At 53.6% G+C, this 18,354-nt stretch overlaps 1 protein-coding gene across 3 annotated transcripts in view; it reads right to left on the bottom strand.

Moving 5' to 3' along the window:
• map3k22 (mitogen-activated protein kinase kinase kinase 22) overlaps window positions 1-13,778 on the bottom strand; it is a 48,223-nt gene extending 34,445 nt beyond the window's left edge. Inside the window, exons 1-4 of one of the 3 annotated variants that reach the window (XM_078398752.1) lie at window positions 13,644-13,661; window positions 2,658-2,824; window positions 2,305-2,388; window positions 889-980 (exon numbers count right to left, since the gene is read on the bottom strand). In XM_078398752.1, the coding sequence (XP_078254878.1) occupies window positions 889-980; window positions 2,305-2,323 (111 nt within the window). In that variant the 5' untranslated portion in view covers window positions 2,324-2,388; window positions 2,658-2,824; window positions 13,644-13,661. Of the gene's footprint in view, window positions 1-888; window positions 981-2,304; window positions 2,389-2,657; window positions 2,825-13,637 lie in introns of all 3 variants that reach the window. The other 2 variants (XM_078398753.1, XM_078398751.1) reach the window with 2 other exon arrangements.
• Between the last annotated feature and the right edge of the window lie 4,576 nt (window positions 13,779-18,354).

Below are 18,354 nucleotides of genomic sequence, written 5' to 3'. Positions count from 1 at the left end.
GTTTCAACACTGTACCCCTCATGTGTAAAGGACATATATGTATGAGGCAGGAACAATAACAACATTTAAAAGATTCATGGACAGGTACGTAGATAGGAACGTTCTAGAGGGATATTGGCCAAAAAGGACTAGATTAAATAATGTCATCAGGTAGTAAGTAATAGGAACAGAATTATGCCATTCGGCCCATCGAGTCAACTCCGCCATTCAATCATGGCTGATCTATCTCTCCCTCCTAACCCCATTCTCCTGCCTTCTCCCCGTAACCCCTGACACCCCTGAAATGGGGTATCTTGGTCAGCATGGATAAGTTAGGCCGAAGGCCCTGTTTGCCCAGCTGTATGTAAATGTTGTCATGGAGTCCTAGAGTGATACAGTGTGGAAACAGGCCCTTCGGCCCAACTCGCCCACACCGGCCAACAATGTCCCTTCTGCACTAGTCCCACCTGCCTGCGTTTGGTCCATATCCCTCCAAACCTGTCCTATCCATGTACCTGTCCAACTGTTAAACGATGGGATAGTCCCAGCCTCAACTGCCTCCTCTGGCAACTCGTTCCATACACCCACCACCCTCTGTGTGAAAAAGTTACCCCTCGGATTCCTGTTAAATCTTTTCCCCTTCACCTTGAACCTATGTCCTCTGGTCCTCGATTCCCCTACTCTGGGCAAGAGACTCTGTGCTTCTACCCGATCTATTCCTCTCATGATTTTGTACACCTCTATAAGATCTCCCCTCATCCTCCTGCGCTCCATGGAATAGAGACCCAGCCTGCTCAACCTCTCCCTGTAGCTCACACCCTCTAGTCCTGGCAACATCCTCATGAATCTTCTCTGAACCCTTTCAAGCTTGTCCTTCAAGATGTCCTTCTCCTTGTGAGTGAATCTGACCTGTTTCTTCTCGATGTCATAATCCAGCAACTTCCGGCCCATGCCCAGGGCAGCCAAGTCCTTCATAATCGAGGTCAGGGCTTCCTGCTCATCTGCCAAGCAAGAGAAGCAAAAGATAATTAATCCTCAACATCTCAGGACTACAGAGCAGATAGAACGGTCACGGTGGCGCAGCGGTAGAGTTGCCGCCTTACAGCGAATGCAGCGCTGGAGACCCGGGTTCCATCCCGACTACGGGCGCCGTCTGTACGGAGTTTGTACGTTCTCCCCGTGACCTGCGTGGGTTTTCTCCGAGATCTTGGGTTTCCTCCCACACTCCAAAGACGTGCAGGTTTGTAGGTTAATTGGCTTGGTAAATGTAAAAAATTGTCCCCAGTGTGTGTGTAGGATAGTGTTAGTGTGCGGGGATCGCTGGTCGGCGCGGACCCGGTGGGCCGAAGGGCCTGTTTCCGCGCTGTATCTCTAAACTAAAAAACGAAGCTTTACAGACCTTTGGTTAGTTGGGTGGATGGGGATGGATCACTTGCAGGCTGAGGGGGACTAGTTGGGTGGATGGGGATGGATCACTTGCAGGCTGAGGGGGACTAGTTGGGTGGATGGGGATGGATCACTTGCAGGCTGAGGGGGACTAGTTGAACTTGGCATAAGAGGAGGTACATAAGGTGACCAGGGTGGTTTGTATCTTTTGTTTAGTTTAGAGATACAGCGCGGAAACAGGCCCTTCAGCCCACCGAGTTTGTACCGACCAGCGATCCCCGCACACTAACACTATCCTACACACACCAGGGACAATTTACATTTACCAAACTAATTTGCCGACAAACCTGTACGTCTTTGGAGTGTGGGAGGAAACCGTAGAACCCGGAGAAAACCCACGCAGGTCACGGGGAGAACGTGCAAACTCCGTACAGACGGCACCCGTAGTCAGGATGGAACCTGGGTCTCCGGCGCTGTGAGGCAGCAACTCTACCGCTGCGCCACCTTTCTCCAAAGTAAAGTAACAGTGAACCGCTGACACACAGACGAGACTACTTAGACATTAGACAATAGGTGCAGGAGGAGGTCATTCGGCCCTTCGAGCCAGCACCGCCATTCAATGTGATCATGGCTGATCATCCACAATCAGTACCCCGTTCCATGTTATTCACAGTAGTGTATTTATCTCAGTGAGAATGTGGATGTATCCGGTCGGATCAGGGCGAGGAGCCACATTCCTCCCTGAATCAACATCGGAGTGGGCGATACGAGCCTGGTCAATAGATATGGACATCCCAAAGCAGCAGGAGCAAGGCAGTCACGGAACATTACCCAGTCTATAGTTACACCGATCAGCCAAAACATTATGACCACTGAGAGGCCAAGTGAATCACATTGATTATCTTGTTCCATGCCCCGCATACAAAACGATCCACTTACCCATGGTGACAGTTAACATCAGGACCAGACGTCTCGATGTCAAACTCGTTAAGTTAGGGGCTGTCCTCACATCGTGTCATTCTCCTGCAGAAGAGACCAAAAAAAAAGATTATCTATTAGTTAAAAAATCTTTTTAAAAGGCTTTCTTCAAATATTATTTTTAAAAGATGAAAACCATTTTTTATACTTTCTTCAATATCACGTAGTCATGGATTTTAATCCAATTTTCAAGATATTTAAGGTATAAGGTAGAGGGAATGGGTGACGTTTCGGGGCGAGATCCTTCTTCGGACTTCTCAATAACTTGGCTGGGTTAGAGCATGCATGTTAGAATTGAGGAGATTGAGACGTACGTAGGCCGCAGGCATAACTCAGCCCAGCTGTGTGTGCTCCAAGTGTTTCCAGAAACCAGATGCAGAGTGGTGCGTACATCTACACCGAGAGGATTGCGTCAGCATCTGTTACTGTTCCAGTTTTCCAGCCATCATTGTGCTTGCCTTCATTGGTTCACGCATCGTGTCTGTGTCAGGGAACATGGCCAGGGTTTAGGCCGACTGCATTTGGACTGAAGAAAGATCTCGACCCGAAACGTCACCCATTCCGTCTCTCCACAGATGCTGCCTGACCCGCTGAGTTACTCCAGCACTCTGTGAAACGTCACCTGTCCATGTTCTCCACAGATGCTGCCTGACCCGCTGAGTTACTGCAGCATTTTGTGTCTATTTTAAGTCATGAAGTTGCTATTCAGGGCGTGCAGCGTAGGTTCACTAGGTTAATTCCCGGAATGGCGGGACTGTCGTATGTTGAAAGGCTGGAGCGATTGGGCTTGTATACACTGGAATTTAGAAGGATGAGGGGGGATCTTATTGAAACATATAAGATAATTAGGGGATTGGACACATTAGAGGCAGGAAACATGTTCCCAATGTTGGGGGAGTCCAGAACCAGGGGCCACAGTTTAAGAATAAGGGGTAGGCCATTTAGAACGGAGATGAGGAAGAACTTTTTCAGTCAGAGAGTGGTGAAGGTGTGGAATTCTCTGCCTCAGAAGGCAGTGGAGGCCAGTTCGTTGGATGCTTTCAAGAGAGAGCTGGATAGAGCTCTTAAGGATAGCGGAGTAAGGGGGTATGGGGAGAAGGCAGGAACGGGGTACTGATTGAGAGTGATCAGCTATGATCGCATTGAATGGCGGTGCTGGCTCGAAGGGCTGAATGGCCGACTCCTTCACCTATTGTCTATTGTCTATTGCCTCTCCTGTAAACCATCCAATCATGTTACACTTCGAGCATAGAACAGTGCAGCACAGGAACAGGCCCTTCGGCCCACAATGTCTGTGATAAATAGGGTTGCCAACTGTCCCGTATTAGCCTGGACATCCCGTATTTTGGGCTAAATTGGTTTGTCCCTACGGGACCGCGCTGTAGGCCTGGATACTGTAGTCCCGGACAGTGTAGGCCTGGACACTGTAGGCCCGGACGCTGTAGGGCCGGACGCTGTAGGCCCGGACAATGTAGGCCCGGACGCTGTAGGCCCGGACGCTGTAGGCCCGGATGCTGTAGGCGCGGATGGCGTTGGCCCGGACGCTGTATGTCCGGACAGTGCAGGCCCGGACAGTGCAGGCCCGGACAGTGTAGGCCCGGACGCTGTAGGCCCGGACGCTGTATGTCCGGACAGTGCAGGCCCGGACAGTGCAGGCCCGGACAGTGTAGGCCCGGACGCTGTAGGCCCGGACGCTGTAGGCCCGGACGCTGTAGGCCCGGACGCTGTAGGCCCGGTCGCTGTAGGGCCGGACGCTGTAGGGCCGGACGCTGTAGGGCCGGACGCTGTAGGCCCGGACACTGTAGGCCCGAACATTACAGGCCCGGACACTGTAGGCCCGGACACTGTAGGCCCGGACGCTGTAGGCCCGGACGCTGTAGGCCCGGATGCTGTAGGCCTGGATGGCGTTGGCGCGGTCGCTGTATGCCCGGACAGTGCAGGCCCGGACAGTGCAGGCCCGGACAGTGTAGCCCCGGACAGTGTAGGCCCGGACAGTGTAGGCCCGGACAGTGTAGGCCCGGACAGTGTAGGCCCGGACACTGTAGTCCCAGAGGCCGCCTAATGGAGGTTGCGTAGGAACCCGCCTCCCGGCCCGGGCGGCCACCGTTAACGTAGAGGGAGCACGTGACCGCTGGTTGGGTGAGGGCACGTGGGGCATGGGGCGGTGACGTCACCTTGTCCCTTATTTGGGAGTGAGATAGTTGGCAACCCTATCAGAGTGCTGCTACATCCTGGGCTGGAGCACAGAGAATATGCTCATCATACTGTTTGAGGTAACTCTGACCAACACAGGGGTTAGACACATCAGAGAATGATTTCATTGCTAAAATTAGTTATTGAAATGCATGACATCATGCACTTAATGGGGCAAAGTTATCCAACTATTCACAAAATAAATACTTTGCTGCAGCTGCAAGTCAAGGAGAAGTCAGGGAACTTTGCAGAACTGAAAACTGAGGTGGGAAAAACATCTTTACCCAGAGAGTTGTGAATTTGTGGAATTATCTGCCACAGAGGGCAGTGGAGGCCAATTCTCTGAATGCATTCAAGAGGGAGCTAGATAGAGCTCTTAAGGATAGCGGAGTCAGGGGGTATGGGGAGAAGGCAGGAACGGGGTACTGATTGAGAATGATCAGCCATGATCACATTGAATGGTGGTGCTGGCTCGAAGGGCCGAATGGCCTCCTCCTGCACCTATTTTCTATGTTTCTATGAAGTGATTGTAAAATTTTAGTTTCGAGATACAGCGTGGAAACAGGTCCTTTCGGCCCACCGGGTCCGCGCCGACCAGTGATCCCCACGCACTAACACTATCCTACAATTTGTACATTTACCAAGCCAATTAACCTACAAACCTGGACGTCTTTGGAGTGTGGGAGGAAACCGAAGATCTCGGAGAAAACCCACGCAGGTCACGGGGAGAACGTACAAACTCCGTACAGACGGCACCCGTAGTTGGGATGGAACCCGGGTCTCCGGCGCTGCATTCGCTGTGAGGCGGCAACTCTACCGCTGCGCCACCGTGACCGCATCCTTTCTTACTTGCAGCCAAATTAAATTGCATAAAGAGTCCTGTCCCGTGGTAACAAGGGCAGATGGTATACTTGCCTTCATCAGCTGTCATAATAGGTATAAGACTCCCAAAGTCATGATGCAGCTTTGTGTGACTCTGGTGGGGCTGTGTTTGGAGTTTTGCGTGCAGTTCTGGTCGTCCCCATTACAGGAAGGATGTGGACAGAGGTGAAGGGGAAGCGCTGTGAAGTGATCGGTAGACACACAGTGCTGGAGTAACTCAGCGGGTCAGCCAACTCAACCATCCCACCATAACCAGAGAGCAGTGCTGAACTACTATCTACCTCATTGGTGACCCTCGGACTATCCTTGATCGGGCTTTGCCTTGCACTAAACGTTATTCCCTTCATCATGTATCTGTACACTGTAGATTGTAATCATGTATTGTCTTTCCGCTGACTGGTTAGCGCGCAACAAAAGCTTTTCACTGCATCTCGGTAAACACGTGACAATAAACTGAACTCAAGTCTAAAGGCGGTCACGGTGGCGCAGCGGTAGATTTGCCGCCTTACAGCGAATGCAGCGCCGGAGACCCGGGTTCCATCCCGACTACAGGTGCTGTCTGTACGGAGTTTGCACGTTCTCCCCGTGACCTGCGTGGGTTTTCTCCAGGTGCTTCAGTTTCCTCCCGCACTCCAAAGACGTGCAGGTTTGTAGGTTAATTGGCTCGGTAAATGAAAAAATTGCCCCTAGTGTGTGTAGGATAGTGTTAGTGTGCGGGGATCGCTGGTCGGCGCGGACCCGGTGGGCCGAAGGGCCTGTTTCGGCGCTGTACCTCTAAACTAAACTCAAGTCTAAATACTCTATAAAGACTAGGCAGAGAAACAAGATATGAGTGCAAACGAACATAGAAATGGAAATAAGGTGAGAGTTCTGTGCGTTCCCTGGACAATGAAAGGTTGGAGTTGAGAAGGTTAATAATTGTGGGAAAGTAGTTGTTCTTGACCCTGGATCCTCACGCCCCACAGCCCAGCGTGAATGTGGCTCAATCCTTTCCAGTTAACTCGATGACTCCAGGTCCAAGCATACTCACGAGGCTTGGATCACTCACTGCTCCTCGATTCCCTTAAAGCTGGCAAAAGTCTAAAGCACTTCCTTCAAGACTATGTGTAGGAAGGAACTGCAGATGCTGGTTCATACCGAAGACAAGACACAAAATGCTGGAGTAACTCAGCGGGTCAGGCAGCATCTCTGTTTAGCGATGCAGGTCCCACAGCCCACCAAGCCCACGCCGACCAGCGATCCCCGCACACTAACACCATCCTACACACACTAGCGACCATTCACATTTATACGAAGCCAATTAACCTACAAACCTGGGGTAGACACAAGATGCTGGAGTAACTCAGCGGGTCAAGCAGCATCTCGGGAGAGAAGGAATGGGTCGAGACCATTCGTCAGTCTGAAGAAGGGTCTCGACCCGAAACGTCACCCATTCCTTCTCTCCACAGATGCTGCCTGACCCGCTGAGTTACTCCAGCATTTTGTGTCTACCTTTGATTTAAACCAGCGTCTGCAGTTTTTTTCCTACCAACCTACAAACCTGCACGTCTTTGGAGGAAACCGGAGCATCCGGAGAAAACCCACGCGGTCACGGGGAGAACGTTCAAACTCCGTACAGACAGCGCCCGAGGCCAGGATCGAGCCCGGGTCTCTACCACTGCGCCACTGTGCAACTGTGAGGTTGTTGAGTGCAAGACGATACAAGATTGGATCCCCCACTTTGGACATTGAGAGGCTGAAATTCAGTTTAGTTTATTGTCACGTGTACCGAGGTACAGTGAAAAGCTTGTGTTGCGTGCTAACCAGTCAGCAGAAAGACAATACACGATTACAATCGAGACATTTACAGTGTACAGATACCGGATAAGGGCGGTCACGGTGGCGCAGCGGTAGAGTTGCCGCCTCACAGTGCCGGAGACCCGGGTTCCATCCCGACTACTGGCACCGTCTGTACGGAGTTTGCACGTTCTCCCCGTGACCTGCGTGGGTTTTCTCCGAGATCTTCGGTTTCCTCCCACACTCCAAAGACGTGTAGGTATGTAGGTTAATTGGCTTGGTAAATGTAAATATAGTCCCTAGTGTGTGTAGGATAGTGTTAGTGTGCGGGGATCGCTGGTCGGTACGGACCCGGTGGGCCGAAAGGGCCTGTTTCTGCACTGTATCTCTAAACTAACATTTAAAGACTATGAAAGCAGAAATGCAAAGATACCAACAAACCTACAGTAAATCTTTTGTTTCAGTATTGCTGCGAGGTTAAAGAAAAACAGAGTTGTTCAGGAATTGTAATCTGGTAACGATGGATACCACAACAAGATCCAGCTAAAGACCCCAAGGGCCAGAACTCAGTCCAAAGAACGCTGGGACTAACTAACCCCTGTGGCTGAGTGTGGGAAGCATCATCTTTTGGCCACGGGCAGTAGGAAATTCCAAGAAAAACAAGGAAGAAGTATGTGGCAAAAAGTTAAACATGGCAAAGACTATCCTGGTGATGTAGTTACTCACTGGACGTACAAGATATAACATAGACAGAGGCACTGAACGAAAGAAAGACAATCAAAGCTTTAGCAGAAGGCTGCCTAGATTAGAGGTTGGACAGACTTGGACACAGAGTGCTGGAGTAACTCAGCGGGTCAGGCAGCATCTGTGGAGAACATGGATAGGTGACGTTTCACAGAGTGCTGGAGTAACTCAGTGGGTCAGGCAGCATCTGTGCAGAACATGGACATTTCAGGTCAGGACTATCTGCTGCCATGATCTCATTCACATAATTTCAGTGATCATACTCAGGCTAGAATATTCTAAACACAGAGTCCACACAATTTAAAAACTGATGTTGGGATTCATCTGTAGATATATTAGAACATCGAACAGCATAGTACATGAACAGCCCAGACCATCACACAAACCAACCTCCCTTCCATCGACTCCATCTACACCTCACGCTGCCTCGGCAAGGCCAGCAGCCCAGACCATCACACAAACCAACCTCCCTTCCATCGACTCCATCTACACCTCACGCTGCCTCGGCAAGGCCAGCAGCATCATCAAGGACCAGTCTCACCCCGGCCACTCCCTCTTCTCCCCTCTCCCATCGGGCAAGAGGTACAGAAGTGTGAAAACGCACACCTCCAGATTCAGGGGCAGTTTCTTCCCGGCTGTTATCAGGCAACTGAACCATCCCACCACAACCAGAGAGCAGTGCTGAACTACTATCTACCTCATTGGTGACCCTCGGACTATCCTTGATCGGACTTTGCTGGCTTTACCTTGCACTGAACGTTATTCCCTCACCATGTATCTGTACACTGTGGACGGCTCGATTGTAATCATGTATTTTCTTTCCACTAACTTTTAGCACACAACAAAATCTTTTCACTGTAACTCGATACACGGGACAATAAACTCAACTAAAACTCAAATACCAAGCCCTTCGGCCCACAATGTCCGTGCTGGTCATGATGCCAAGTTAGACTCATCCCCTCTGCCTGCACGTGATCCATGTCCCTCCGTTCCCTACATATCCATGTGCCTGTCCAAAAGCCTCTTCAACACCACTATCGTATCTGCCTCCACCCCCACCCCTGGCAGCACGTTCCAGGCCCCCACCCCTCTCTGTGTAAACACCTGCCCCACACATCTCCTGTAAACTTTGTCCCTCTCTCCTTAAAGCTGTGCCCTCTAGTCTGTGATATCTCCATCCTGGGGAAAAGGTTCTGACTGTCTACCCTGTCTACGCCTCTCATAGCTTTATACACTACCATCGGGCCCCCCCTCAACCTCTGATGTTCCAGAGAAAACAATGTAAGTCTGTCCAAACTCTCCCTGTAGTTAACATCCTCTAATTTAGCCTAGAGGTACAGCGCAGAAACAGGCCCTTCGGCCCACCGGGTCCGCGCCGACCAGCGATCCCCGCACACTAACACTATCCTACACCCACTAGGGACAATTTCACTCAGAGAGTTGTGAATCTCTGCCTCAGAAGACAGTGGAGGCCAATTCTCTGGATGCTTTCAAGAGAGAGTTAGATAGAGCTAGTGGAATCAAGGGGTACGGGGAGAAGGCAGGAACGGGGTACTGATAGTGAATGATCAGCCATGATCACATTGAATGGCGGTGCGTACAGGCTGGAAGGGCCGAATGGCCTCCTCCTCCTGCACTTATTGTCTATTGTCTATTCACTGACTGGATAACATATATCAAAAGCTTTTCATTGAACCTCAGTACACATAGTTATATAAACATAGGGGTGCCAACTATCCCACCCCCAAATACGGGACAAGGTGACGTCACCGCCCCGCGCCCCATGTGACCTCACCCAGCCAGCGGCCACGTGCTCCCGCTCTGCCAATGGCGGCCGCCCAGGATGGGAGGTGGGTTGCTATACAACCTCTGTTAGGCAAACTCTCTCGGGCCTACACTGTCCGGGCCTACACTGTCCGGGCCTACACTGTCCGGGCCTACACTGTCCGGGCCTACACTGTCCGGGCCTACAGCGTCCGGGCCTACACTGTCCGGGCCTAAAGCGTCCGGGCCTACACTGTCCGGGCCTACACTGTCCGGGCCTACAGCGTCCGGGCCTACAGCGTCCGGGCCTACAGCGTCCGGGCCTACAGCGTCCGGGCCTACAGCGTCCGTGCCTACACTGTCCGGGCCTACACTGTCCGGGCCTACACTGTCCGGGCCTACAGCGTCCGGGCCTACACTGTCCGGGCCTAAAGCGTCCGGGCCTACACTGTCCGGGCCTACAGCGTCCGGGCCTACAGCGTCCGGGCCTACAGCGTCCGGGCCTACAGCGTCCGGGCCTACAGCGTCCGGGCCTACAGCGTCTGGGCCTACAGTGTCCGGGCCTACACTGTCCGGGCCTAATACGGGACAAGGGCGGTCCCATACGGGACAAACCAATTTAGCCCAAAATACGGGATGTCCCGGCTAATACGGGACAGTTGGCAACCCTATTTTCTTCCCGGCTGTTATCAGGCAACTGAACCATCCTATCCCCAACCAGAGAGCAGTCCTGACCTCCCATCTACCTCATTAGAGACCGTTCAGAATATCTTTAATCGGACTTTACTGGACTCTATGTTGCAGTAAACATTATTCCCTCTATCCTGTATCTGCACTGTGGACGGCTCGATTGTAATCATGTTTAGTCTTTCCGCTGACTGGTTAGCACGCAACATAAAAGCTTTTCACTGAACCTCAGTACACGTGACAATAAACTAAACTCATCTAAAAATTCAGGCATTAAAAATGTTAACCCAAAAACACGGTTTGAAACATTAAACGCCTTTAAAATTTGTAAAAGGGCATGAAATAAGAAACATGAAAACATAAAAACATAGAAAATAGGTGCAGGAGGAGGCCATTTGGCCCTTCGAGCCAGTACCCGCCATTCATTGTGATCATGGCTGATCATCCACAATCAGTAACCCGTGCCTGCCTTCTCCCCATATCCCTTGATTCCACTAGCCCCTAGAGCTCTATCTAACTCTCTTTTAAATTCATCCAGTGAATCGGCCTCCACTGCCCTCTGTGGCAGAGAATTCCACAGATTCACAACTCTCTGGGTGAAAAACTTTCTTCTCACCTCAGTTTTAAATGGCCTCCCATTTATTCTTAGACTGTGTGGCCCCTGGTTCTGGACTCCCCCAACATCGGAAACATTTTTCCTGCATCTAACTTGTCCAGTTCTTTTATAATCTTATACGTCTCTGTAAGATCCCCTCTCATCCTTCTAAACTCCAGTGAATACACGCAGAGGCTTGAATACATTCAAGAGAGAGCTAGATAGAGTTCTTAAGGATAGCGGAGTCAAGGGATATGGGGAGAAGGCAGGAACGGAGTACTGATTGAGAATGATCAGCCATGATCACATTGAATGGTGGTGCTGGCTCGAAGGGCCGAATGGCCTCCTCCTGCACCTATTGTCTATTGTCCATTGTTTGCTTTCAGTAAACTGGAGAATGCTTGAGGAAGTGGAGTACTTTAATGAGGCAGCCACATTGAATGGAATTGCAATGGAGTTTCTGAGCCTGGCTTCTAAGTATTCACTAAGAACATGGAGACCACAAAATGAGAAGTGGAAACCGGGGCTTTCCCCCTCCATCAGAACAGTGACAAGCGTATGAGCTACAGGGAGAGGTTGAGCAGGCTGGGTCTCTATTCCATGGAGCGCAGGAGGATGAGGGGAGATCTTATAGAGGTGAACAAAATCATGAGAGGAATAGATCGGGTAGATGCCCAGAGTCTCTTGCCCAGAGTAGGGGAATCGAGGACCAGAGGAAATAGGTTTAAGGTGAAGGGGAAAAGAGTCAATAGGAACCCGAGAGATAACTTTTTCACACAAATAGTTTGTGGAAGGTAGACACAAAATGCTCGAGTAACTCAGCGGGTCAGGCAGCATCTGTGGAGAACATGGATAGGTGACGTTTCACAGAGTGCTGGAGTAACTCAGTGGGTCAGGCAGCATCTGTGGAGAGAAAGAATGGGTGAGACCCTTCTTCAGACCTGAAACGTCACCCATTCCTGCTCTCCAGAGATGCTGCCTGTCCCGCTGAGTTACTCCAGCATTTTGTGTCTACCTTCGATTTAAACGAGCATCTGCAATTCTTTCCTACACCATTCCTACACCATTGAGATAATAATCTGCCTTCCTGTTCTTGCCACCAAAGTGGATAACCTCACACTTGAAATAAACTGAACAGTTTGAAATTATATATTGCCTTTAAAGATTGTAAATGATCTGAAGCATAAGATGGCCTCCCAGAGAGCGATCCTGGGCTAGTAGATCTGAAGCATAAGATGGCCTCCCAGAGAGCGATCCTGGGCTAGTAGCTGCCCCACCGGAGACACTCGGACTATCCTTGACCGCACTAAACATTATTCACATTACCAGAAAAACATCCACTCTCCTCCCCTCTCCCATCAGGTTAATTCCCGGAATGGCGGGACTGTCATATGTTGAAAGACTGGAGCGACTAGGCTTGTATACACTGGAATTTAGAAGGATGAGAGGGGATCTTATCGAAACATATAAGATTATTAAGGGGTTGGACACGTTAGACGCAGGAAACATGTTCCCAATGTTGGGGGAGTCCAGAACAAGGGGCCACAGTTTAAGAATAAGGGGTGGGCCATTTAGAACGGAGATGAGGAAAACCTTTTTCAGTCAGAGAGTTGTGAATCTGTGGAATTCTCTGCCTCAGAAGGCAGTGGAGGCCAATTCTCTGAATGCATTCAAGAGAGAGCTAGATAGAGCTCTTAAGGATAGCGGAGTCAGGGGGTATGGGGAGAAGGCAGGAACGGGGTACTGATTGAGAATGATCAGCCATGATCACATTGAATGGCGGTGCGTACAGGCTCGAAGGGCCGAATGGCCTCCTCCTGCACCTATTGTCTGTTTCTAAAGCAGTCCAGTCGCCACATCCTGGGCAATGCATTGGCTTGTCAGGCTACTGCGTCACTCCAGCACTTTGTGTCTTTATTTTGTAAACCAGCACCTGCGGCTCCTTGTCTCCAAATGCATTTATTTATTCCTTGTGCTGGCTGGCACGGAGATGTTCTGTTTGTCACCGACAATCTCCACTCTTTAAATCTCACAGTTTTATCTCTTCCACCCAAAACGTCACCTATCCATGTTCTCCACAGATGCTGCCTGACCCGCTGAGTTACTCCAGCACTCTGTGTCTATCTTCGGTGTCGGGCAGCACCTGCAGTTCCTTCCTGCACACAGGTTTACAGTATTCCTGCCCCACCAGCAGATTGTAGCTGGGAAGATCCACGCTTTGGGCTTGAGATTGGGGCCAGAGATTGGAAGAAAAGTCAAAAAAAACATTTGCAAAAGACTCACCCGCCGGCCAGCGCCTGGAAAGATGAGGCAGATGGTGGAGACTCTCATTGTACAGCACAACTGCCAGCTCACCCACTCACCCACCCACCCACCTACTCACCCACCCACCCACTCACTCACCCACCCACCCATTCACACTACACCCACCCACCCACTCACCCACCCACCTACTCACCCACCCACCCACTCACACTACACCCACACTCACACTACACCCACCCACCCACTCACCCACCCACCCACTCACACTACACCCACCCACTCACACTACACCCACCCACCCACTCACCCACCCACCCACTCACACTACACCCACCCACTCACACTACACCCACCCACCCTGCAATGAAGGCAGGCAGACCCAGCTCACCCACACCTTCTACTTGCAGACTGCTGCTGCCAGACCCACTGGCTGCTCCGAGCTTGAGAGTTTGTTTGTGTAGTCGTCAGGATCAGCAAAGTGAAAGTAGCCAGCCCACTTCCTGCACCTCCTCTCCTCACATAACAGCTCACTCACTCACTCCTACACTTGACAGATGCCTGTAGGCACCACCAGCACCTCCCTCCCTCCCTCCCTCCCCCTCTCTCCCTCCCTCCCTCCCTCTCTCCCTCCCTCCCTCCCCCTCTCTCCCTCCCTCCCTCCCCCTCTCTCCCTCCCTCCCTCTCTCCCTCCCTCCCTCTCTCTCTCCCTCCCTCTCTCCCTCCCTCCCTCCCTCCCTCCCTCTCTCTCTCCCTCCCTCTCTCCCTCCCTCTCTCCCTCCCTCCCTCTCTCTCTCCCTCCCTCTCTCTCTCCCTCCCTCTCTCCCTCTCTAGTGGCGTTTGACGTCTCTTCCCCCTTCACCACAGTGTGTGCGTGTGAGAGACAGAGAGAGAGAGAGACTGTTTTGTGGAGAGGGAGAGAGAGGCTGAGACTGTGTGTGTTGTAGAAAGGGGGGAACAACTTTCCTCCAACCCTGGCTGCCCCATCACCCCCCCTCGCTGCCCCATCACCCCCCCTCGCTGCCCCATCACCCCCCCTCGCTGCCCCATCACCCCCCCCTCGCTGCCCCATCACCCCCCCTCGCTGCCCCATCACCCCCCCTCGCTGCCCCATCACCCCCCCTCGCTGCCCCATCACCCCCCCTCGCTGCCCCATCACCCCCCCTCGCTGCCCATCACCCCCCCCCTCGCTGCCCCATCACCCCCCCCTCGCTGCCCCATCACCCCCCCTCGCTGCCCCATCACCCCCCCCTCGCTGCCCCATCACCCCCCCCTCGCTGCCCATCACCCCCCCCCCTCGCTGCCCCATCACCCCCCCTCGCTGCCCCATCACCCCCCCTCGCTGCCCCATCACCCCCCCTCGCTGCCCCATCACCCCCCCCTCGCTGCCCCATCACCCCCCCCTCGCTGCCCCATCACCCCCCCCTCGCTGCCCCATCACCCCCCCTCGCTGCCCCATCACCCCCCCTCGCTGCCCCATCACCCCCCCTCGCTGCCCCATCACCCCCCCTCGCTGCACCATCACCCCCCCTCGCTGCCCCATCACCCCCCCCTCGCTGCCCCATCACCCCCCCCTCGCTGCCCCATCACCCCCCCCCTCGCTGCCCCATCACCCCCCCCCTCGCTGCCCCATCACCCCCCCCTCGCTGCCCCATCACCCCCCCCTCGCTGCCCCATCACCCCCCCCTCGCTGCCCCATCACCCCCCCCTCGCTGCCCCATCACCCCCCCCTCGCTGCCCCATCACCCCCCCTCGCTGCCCCATCACCCCCCCCTCGCTGCCCCATCACCCACCCTCGCTGCCCCATCACCCCCCCCCTCGCTGCCCCATCACCCCCCCCTCGCTGCCCCATCACCCCCCCCTCGCTGCCCCATCACCCCCCCCCCTCGCTGCCCCATCACCCCACCCCCTCGCTGCCCATCACCGCCCCCCAATAATCACAACTCTCTTTCTCCTTGATCCGATGGCAGAGAAATACAACCGGACAAACCCCCACCCACGACCACCGCTTCAGTTCTGTCTGCGAGCAAATACTCTCTCCCCCCCACTCTCTCTCCCCCCCCCACTCTCCCCCCCACTCTCTCCCCCCCCCCCATCTCTCCCCCCCCCCACTCCACCCCACTCTCCTCTCCCCCCCCCACTCTCTCCCCCCCCCCCACTCTCCCCCCCACTCCACCCCACTCTCCTCTCCCCCCCCCCCACTCTCCCCCCCCTCCACTCTCCCCCCCCCACTCTCTCTCCCCCCCCCCCCACTCTGTGCCGCCCCTCTACAGCTGAGTTGTGCTTCGTGTGAAAGTTCACACCGGCCAGCGTCAGTGTGACCCGAGAAACCAGGACATCCCAACTACCGCCTCACCCTGACCCCCCCCCACCCTGACCCCCCCCCCCACCCTGACCCCACCCCCCACCCTGACCCCCCCCCCCACCCTGACCCCCCCCCACCCTGACCCCCCCCCACCCTGACCTCCCCCCCACCCTGAAGCCCCCCCCACCCTGACCCCCCCCCACCCTGACCCCCCCCACCCTGACCCCCCCCCCACCCTGACCCCCACCCTGACCCCCCCCATCCTGAAGCCCCCCCACCCTGACCCTCCCCCGGCACTGCACCCACACACGAGTGGCAAGATTCACCCAGTCCCCTCCCCTCTCCTCCCTCTCCCCCTCTCACTGCACCCACACACACAGTGCAAGATTCACCCAGGGAATACCCTCCCCAGCACCCCTCCCCAGCGCCCCAACCCTCTCCCCACCCCCAACCCCACTCCCCATCCCACCCTACCCTCTCACCACCCCACCACCCTCACCCCTCTCCCCATCCCACCCCCACCCTCACCTGCAGCAGCTGACAGGCCTACAATCAGAGTAACATCACAGACAAAACCAAAACATTACATTAAAGTGTTATTGCAAAAGCCCAAAGTGCAACTCAAGTCAAGTCAAGTCAAGTCAAATGTATTTGTCACATACACATACTCGATGTGCAGTGAAATGAAAGTGGCAATGCCTGCGGGTTGTGCACAAAAAGAATTACAGTTACAGCATATAAATAAAGTTAATAAGTTACTATTAGTGTCGACAAAAATTTAGTCTCTGGGGTTATAAAAGTTGCCAGTCCTGATGGCCTGTGGGAAGAAGCTCCGTCTCATCCTCTCCGTTTTCACAGCGTGACAGCGGAGGCATGTGCCTGATCGCAGCATCTGGAACAGTCCGTTACTGGGGTGGCAGGGGTCCCTCATGATCTTGCTTGCTCTGGATCTGCACCTCCTGATGTATAGGTCCTGCAGGGGGACGAGTGTAGTTCCCATGGTGCGTTCTGCCGAACGCACTACTCTCTGCAGGGCTATCCTGTCCTGGGCAGAGCTGTTCCCTAACTGTCTTAGTTAATAGTTTATTTAGTGATTTACGAGGATGTTGCCAGGACTCGAGGGGCCTGAGCTACAGGGAGAGGTTGGGGCAGGCTGGGACTCGATTCCTTGGAGCGCAGGAGGATAAAGGTGATATTATAGAGGTGTACAAAATTATAGGGTGAATGCAGTTTTTTATCCAGAGTAGGGAAATCAAGAACCAGAGGACATGGGTTTAAGGCAGGGTCGCCAACTGTCCCGTATTAGCCGGGACATCCCGTATTTTGGGCTAAATTAGTTTGTCCCGTACGGGACCGCCCTTGTCATGTATTAGGCCCGGACACTGTAGGCCCGGACACTGTAGGCCCGGACACTGTAGGCCCGGACACTGTAGGCCCGCACACTGTAGGCCCGGACACTGTAGGCCCGGACACTGTAGGCCCGCACACTGTAGGCCCGCACACTGTAGGCCCGGACACTGTAGGCCCGGACAGTGTAGGCCCGGACACTGTAGGCCCGCACACTGTAGGCCCGCACACTGTAGGCCCGCACACTGTAGGCCCGGACACTGTAGGCCCGGACACTGTAGGCCCGCACACAGTAGGCCCGGACACTGTAGGCCCGCACACTGTAGGCCCGGACACTGTAGGCCCGGACACTGTAGGCCCGCACACTGTAGGCCCGGACACTGTAGGCCCGGACACTGTAGGCCCGGACACTGTAGGCCCGGACACTGTAGGCCCGGACACTGTAGGCCGGGACACTGTAAGTCAGGTGAGGTCAGGTGGGGCACGGGGCGGTGACGTCACCCTTTGGCCCATATTTGGGAGTGAGATAGTTGGCAAGCCCTAGTTTAAGGTGAGGTGAGATTTAGCAAGGACCTGACGGGCAGTTTTACCACTAAAGAGGGCGGTATAAATTTGCCCCTCAGGTTCCTATCAAATTTTCCAGTCTCACCTTAACCTGCGAGCTGCCGGAGAAGGTGGTTGAAGCAGGTAAACCTGGACAGGTTACGGGACAAACGCAGGCAGGTGGGGACTGTGGGGGAATTAGGGGAGGGCACTGGTAAATGGGGGAATTAGGGGAGGGCACCAGTAAATGGGGGAATTAGGGGAGAGCACCAGTAAATGGGGAATTAGGGGAGGGCACTGGTAAATGGGGGAATTAGGGGAGGGCACCGGTAAATGGGGGAATTAGGGGAGAGCACCAGTAAATGGGGAATTAGGGGAGAGCACCAGTAAATGGGGGAATTAGGGGAGAGCACCAGTAAATGGGGAATTAGGGGAGAGCACCAGTAAATGGGGAATTAGGGGAGAGCACCAGTAAATGGGGAATTAGGGGAGGGCACCGGTAAATGGGGGAATTAGGGGAGGGCACCAGTAAATGGGGAATTAGGGGAGAGCACCAGTAAATGGGGAATTAGGGGAGGGCACCGGTAAATGGGGGAATTAGGGGAGGGCACCAGTAAATGGGGGAATTGGAGATGGTCAGAGAGAGAGAGAGAGAGAGAGAGAGAGAGAGAGAGAGAGAGAGAGAGAGAGAGAGAGAGAGAGAGAGATAGCAAGTCAGAGAGAGAGAGTAATAGCCCCTCAGTCCATCAGTATGAAGAAGGATTCCAACCCAAAACGTCACCTATCCATGTTCTCCACAGATGCTGCCTGACCCACTGAGTTACTCCAGCACTCTGTGTTTGTTGTAAACTAGCGTCTGCAGTTCCGTGTTCACAATAATGAACTTTAATCCATTCCTTGTTGTTTTTTACAT

This window comes from Rhinoraja longicauda, chromosome 4 (genome assembly GCF_053455715.1).
Source record: "Rhinoraja longicauda isolate Sanriku21f chromosome 4, sRhiLon1.1, whole genome shotgun sequence".
Classification (NCBI taxonomy): domain Eukaryota; kingdom Metazoa; phylum Chordata; class Chondrichthyes; order Rajiformes; family Arhynchobatidae; genus Rhinoraja; species Rhinoraja longicauda.
Note: the sequence above shows the minus strand (reverse complement) of the source record. Positions and strands in the feature narration are given on the sequence as shown.